At 39.5% G+C, this 6,328-nt stretch overlaps 1 protein-coding gene across 1 annotated transcript; it reads right to left on the reverse strand.

Moving 5' to 3' along the window:
• Positions 1 to 1,085: 1,085 nt before the first annotated feature.
• Positions 1,086 to 2,328, reverse strand: LOC129753154 (luciferin 4-monooxygenase-like). The gene is made up of 3 exons (XM_055748950.1): positions 1,997 to 2,328; positions 1,669 to 1,780; positions 1,086 to 1,592 (listed from the first exon to the last, which is right to left on the reverse strand). The coding sequence occupies exons 1-3, from the start codon at positions 2,326 to 2,328 to the stop codon at positions 1,086 to 1,088; spliced, it is 951 nt and encodes a 316-aa protein (XP_055604925.1).
• Positions 2,329 to 6,328: the final 4,000 nt, after the last annotated feature.

The following is a 6,328-nucleotide window of genomic DNA, read 5'->3' on the forward strand; positions in this document are numbered from 1 at the left end:
ACTTTTCAAAATAGAATTCCATTTTAACAATTTCCTTTGAATATTTGCGAGTGTTAAAAGCAATCGCAATTTTGAGCGTTTCATGGCACCGAATGAAGTCCGATTGAGCAAAAAATTTTGCACAGGTCAGTATTTTGGACCAATGTTAAAAATGTATATAATAGGTTATTGAAATTCGACATAACCTTTAGCGATGCTACCCTACTACTCAAAAATATAATGTTCACATGTGTTAAAATTAATTTTGCTAAAATTCGTCAACTGCTTTTTGCGGCTTAATTGCTAAATAAAAGTTATTGTTGAAGAGAACCACATATGGCAGAAAAACATAATTTATAGAACAAACTTTACATAGGGTAAATGTACCCGATTTCGGCCCCTAAGGCATGGTTAACTAGTTTTCCCAAGATTGTAGATTTCCTATAATGTGCAGCTATGAATATCCTTTGACAAACATGATTGCTTACTAGCCTGGAATGCAGTTAAAATATGACTTAGCTTTGAAACTGTGAATAATGTGAGAACAATCCTTTCAAACTATTATTGGTTTAAATGCTCCATATTGTGGCCTCCGTTCCAAATTGTCGCCCTCTCTGAGTTCCTTAAATTGGCAGTCACGGGCCTAACTAACAAAATAATGGGCCACATGAATTCGTTGATAATATGGTGGAAGGAAGCATAAGATTTAGTTTTTTGTTTGTATGAAATATACATTTGAATGAAAATCTAAAACAACCAAACAAAACTTAAATTTTTTATTTCAATGCACAAAAACCTCTTTGGTCAATGTTTCTCACATGTTTTCCAAGCAATGTTGAATAACTTTCAATTTATAACAACATAATTTGATATATCCGTTTGTTAGTTTACGGGTAGGAGGAGTTTCACAGTATTTAAAACATACCTTGAACACAATTAGTTAAAAGCGACATAATTTTTATTCACGATCAGCTCGATTATCAAACATATTAGCTATTGACAATCATGATAACGAAACTATTGAATATTCGAATAATTTTTACTACTTTTTTCCACTCTTTTTCTATAGAATTGAATAGACGTAATATTGCCTAACATCTCGATTTTCACTGCAACATCTTCAACAATCCTGCTCGGTACTTCTTTCCCGTCATGGTGAAAGGAATGCTTTTGACAAAGTGTACCCCGCCCTTTAGTTGGCAGTAGCTGGGAAGTTTCTGTTGGACTGCTTGTTCGATGTGTTCCTCTTCTAGGTTCGATCCGTCGGATTTCATTACAAAAGCTGCCGGCACGTCTTGTCCGTTCACATTTATCGCAGCAACGCATACGACTTGGACTCCTGGAACAGACTGAATCACGTTTTCGATTTCGTTCGGCGATATGATTTCGCCGTTATAACGAATGATGTCTTTCTTCCTATCGATCAGATAAAGGAAACCATCTTCATCGAACCGTCCCAATGCCCCGGTATGCAGCCAACCTTCGGAGTCTAGTGTTTCATCAGTCGCTTTCTTGTTGTTTTCGTATCGCAGGAACGTGTAAGCCGTTTTGATGAGAAGCTCTCCTGCTTCGCCGATATCCAATGTCTTTCCCGCGTCATCAACGATTCTACCCTGACAGTATGAGTTGAGGACGCCTGTGCAGCCTTTTTTTGTAATATCCTTTTTCAGACAATGCGATAGCACTTGCAATTTCGGTGTATCCATAGGCTATTATAAAGTCTACACCAGGAATAAGCTGCTCGGTGTTTCTTTTCAGTTCATCCGACACGTGAGCTCCACCACTAAGACAGCGCTTGACACTGGAAAAATCGGTTCGACGGGCATGTGGATGGTTGAGGACCATTTTTCAGTTGTTCTGGAACCAAGACAAACCATGTAACCCGATATTTTTTCAATTATTGATAGCACCAGTTCTGCGTCGAAAGTCGCTTTGGTCATAACTTGTGTCGATCCCTGCCACCGCAGCTGATATCAAAATAGAAAAACCTGACACCCAGTATAATGAACTAAAATACAAAACTATTTCTGCAGGATGGAATCCAAATATTCCTATCATATGGGCAATGCATAGAGCATGTGTCAGACACACTGCTTTCGAAGGTCCAGTACTACCCGAAGTTGTTAGAACCACTGCCACATGTTTGGCTGCGTCCTCAAGATCCACTGGAATAAATTGATCCTCTTCACCGGTCTCAACTAAAAGATCCTTGATATGATTATATCCTTTGAGTTGTTCATCTATAACAAATACTTTCACATTCAAATCTATTGTATCCAATGCAGCTTCAACTTCTTCCAGAGAGCTCTGTTCACAGAAAACAACGCTCGGTTTTACCGTTTTCATCATATGGGCAAGCCCAACCCTTGGCAGCGAAGCTTCTAAAGGACTGACAGTAATCCCCCAAAGCCAAGCACGCATACACGAGAGGAACCACTAGTTCACTGTTTCGGGCCACTAATGTGAGTGTATCTCTTTTCCCCGTAGCCAAGCATGCTCAAATTCTGTGCCATCCGAACTGTTCTGAGCTTCATTTCTCCGTACGTGATCTTCGTGTCACTTTCTGCATGGATTTGAGCAATCTTCTCCGGATATCTGTCCAATGCTTCGAGTATCACTCTTCCTATTGATTGTTGAGGGTTGTACAATGGGGGTGCCAATGTTCCTCTCCATGTTCGCGTTGATGGGTCGTAGAATGTGAGTGAATTCAGTGGTAAACGCATTTCAATTATTGCTACGAGCTAGAAGACGTTGTCCGAATTGATTTCAAAACTTGAATAATTCTTCAGACAACAGAAGCGTGCCATTTTATGTAATGGCAAGATGCGCGATGTTATCTTAGAGTCATAATTTGGTTTATGATTCCTGGCCATTGCCCCTCATGCTTTTTTCTACGGCGTTATCTCTATATTTAATCGAAAAGAGCAAAAATACTTTGAACAAAATAAAGAAACAGATCTGCATATTTTTTCCAAAAAAAATTGCTTCGGGTGAATCCCTATAAGGCAAACTGGTGTGGTTTAGTCCAAATTTCTTATTTATCTCTAAAAGAATATCTTTAAAACTTGTTCGGTCTCTGGTAGGCGACAGTACTGTGTGACTGTACTTTGGTAATTTTTTTTTAAATAATGCCCTATGTTAAATGAAATTAATATCGATTTGGATTGATTTTTGAACTGGAATTCCTGTATCAAGGATGCTATTGAGAATTCACTTTTTCAATATCAATCCAAACTACAAGTCTTTTGTAATAGATAATACATTCCTATTTTTCCGAATTCATCAAATGGAACAGTTTACCCATCTCTTCCCTACCATTCCTTACGCCATCAGATTTAGTTGCTATGAGAAATTGCTAGACGAATTTATCAAACAGATAAGATGTCAGACCATGCATCGCACGTTATGTTCAACTGTACTTAGGGGAAAACCAGGTAATATGTGACGAAAACAAAAATTATGTTGATTTTTTAATAAAAAAAAAAAATATTTTTATTATATTTTTAGTTTCAAAATATCAAATTTTCACATACAAACACAAAAGTTAAAATTTACTAATTTTTTATAATATTTTTTATTTTCAAATTATTAAATTTTCACATACAAACACAAAAAGTTAAAATTTACTCATGCAACTGTCCAAGCTCAAGAAATTAAAAAAATGATCCCAAATCGACTCAGTCTAATAGACACGTTACACGTATTATCTTACGGTATTGATATTTTATTTATTGTTAAATAAAATACGTCTTGATTAAAGAACTTTACTGATAGAGCAAACGATGAATGTGGATGAAAGTTAAAAGATATAAAAAGTGGACTTTGCTGTTTCGCTAGGACCAACGATGTCGAATTTTCAAACCAATTTAAGTGACCCCTTAAAATTAACCTAGTTAACTGATATTTGACAAAAGGACTTCTGGCAGCCCAAGAAACGATTTCAGCATACAACCGAGGTAACACAGATTAAGTCAACTAGCATTACCCAGAAAACTTGAAATCGTATCAGAAATTATAATTTAAGTCTTTTACAATGGTGCTGCGAATCGCAATTTCAACTGAAAAAGACCGTATAAAATTACGCCTTTAGTCAGTTTAAATCGAATATGATAGAAAGTTCGTTGTTTGTAAATTTTGAAATGAATTAGCTCCCAATCCAATCCCATTTAGCTCTTCAACCATCAGCGCATCCAGATGGCTGAATATCAGATGGGAACTGAGTTATCTTGATCAATGAGAGAACCGGAAAATATTGTCGTTGACATCGATTTGAAGGCTATGAGAGCGAAATCTTGCACTCTCTTACATTTTTCCGATAGGCACGAATAAGATATCGGAGACTGCCCAATTGTTGCAATTTTGATTGGTTTAGAAGAATTGAAATTGATTTCTGTATATTATTCCACTTTGGTAGGCAAACGCAATTCTTCAACTTTCATACGATCATTCTATAATTTAAAAGACATACACCGTCTTAGCTGATTTAGGCTTTACAGTCTGAAAAAATGACAACTTAAAATTGACATTTCACACCCAGTACCGAGATGGGAGTCGCACTCATGCCATCAGTGGACCAGGGATTACCGTTTTATCATGCTAATCACTCGACTGAGACGTCTCATAATTTATATGGAACCTACATATAACAGCATAAGAATAAAGCTACAAAAATGTTTGCTAGTTAGAATCTTTATTATGGTTTTATTTTGGCATTCTTAAATGCAGCTAGTTTCATAACTGTAATCAGTCAGGAAAAAAATCGTTCATTCATAAGGATGACGAAATTTTATTTTGGATCATTATCCCACAGAAAAATGATCAGTCATGGAATATGTCATGACAGAAATTTTCCAATAACGTGAAAGTGAATGCCTCGGTCATTCACATGATGGAAATAACATTCACGCATGAGAAGAATTTACAATGGATGAAAGAATGAAACCAAATGGAAGCTTCGAAAAATGTGTCTAGACTTTATTTTTGTTTTCATTTATCTTGTACCTGCTATTGCTAGCTAACGTTTTTGAACATATTGTAAATTGAAAATAAGCTTGGCAAACAGAATGTCCTAAAAGTTGCCAAAAATTGCACTGGTGATGTTTCTCATGACCCATGGGCTAGTGAACGGTAGACAATGTGCAACTCGAGACCCTATACACCACAAGAGGTGATATGACCAAACCTTCGGGTAGTGGTCATATCACCTCTTGTCTGCAACTCCGATTCTCTACCTCCTCGTGGTGTTAGCTGGGGTGCGAGCAACCTTAGCGATGATAGGGTACCCAACCCCGGTGGATGCTTTGGTCGCATGCAGACTGAGTCAGGGGGCTTCGTACGCGTCTATTCTCCATGTCAGGGGCGGCGTGCGGAGTGCAACAACGTCCTGGTGGTGTTCGGGACCCAAAACAGCAACATCACGACGGTCCTCCTGCGAGATAGTGGGGTTAGCTGCGGGCCTTACGAGCCCGTGACTACAAAAAAACATAAGCAACGAACAACGAACAACAAATTTCGGATGAAAATCGGCAAAGACCCACGCGACGAAAAGGGACGAGCGATTGGAAACTTGGAACATGGAACTGCCGATCTCTAAATTTTGTGGGCAGTACCCACGTGCTCTCCAACGATTTGAAGAGCCGCAAATTCGACATCGTAGCGCTGCAGAAAGTATGCTGAAAGAGCTCCACGGTACGAACGTATCCAGATGGTCGGGCCATCTACCAGAGCTGCGGCAACACACACGGAACAGCTTTTATAGTGATGGGAAAGATGCAAAAGCGCGTGATCGGGTGGTGGCCGATCAACTCACGAATGTGCCGGTTGAGAATCAAGGGGCCGGTTCTTCAACATCAGCATCATCAACGTGCACAGCCCTCACCTCGGAAGTACCGGTGACGACAAAGACGAATTCTACGCGCAGCTGGAGCGTGAATACGACCGTTGCCCAAAACATGATATCAAGATCGTCATCGGGGATTTCAATGCTCAGGTCGGCCAGGAGGAGGAATTCAAACCGACAATTGGAAGGTTCAGTGCGCACCAGCTGACCAACGAAAACGGCCTCAGACTTATTGATTTCGCCGCCTCCAAACGAATGGCCGTACGTAGTACCTTTTTTCAGCACCGCCTCCCACACAAGTACACCTGGAGATCACCGTACCAAAACTCAATCACAGATCAACCACGTTTTGATCGACAGCCGGCACTTCTCGGACATCATCGACGTCAGATCCTGTCGGGGCGCCAACATCGAGTCGGACCATTATCTGGTGATGGTGAAGTTGCGCCCAAAAACTCTCCGTAGTGAACAACACGCGAAAACCGGCGCCCGCCTCGGTTAAAATATCGC

The sequence above is a fragment of the Uranotaenia lowii genome, chromosome 3 (genome assembly GCF_029784155.1).
Source record: "Uranotaenia lowii strain MFRU-FL chromosome 3, ASM2978415v1, whole genome shotgun sequence".
Taxonomy (NCBI): Eukaryota; Metazoa; Arthropoda; class Insecta; order Diptera; family Culicidae; genus Uranotaenia; species Uranotaenia lowii.

Coding starts and splice junctions, on each gene's coding strand:
- LOC129753154 (XM_055748950.1), bottom strand. CDS start 2,328: ATGATGAAAACGGTAAAACCGAGCGTTGTTTTCTGTGAACAGAGCTCT. Junction 1,781..1,996: donor CATCCTGCAGAAATAGTTTT/GTATTTTAGTTC, acceptor CGATTTTTCCAG/TGTCAAGCGCTGTCTTAGTG. Junction 1,593..1,668: donor CCTATGGATACACCGAAATT/GCAAGTGCTATC, acceptor TCATACTGTCAG/GGTAGAATCGTTGATGACGC.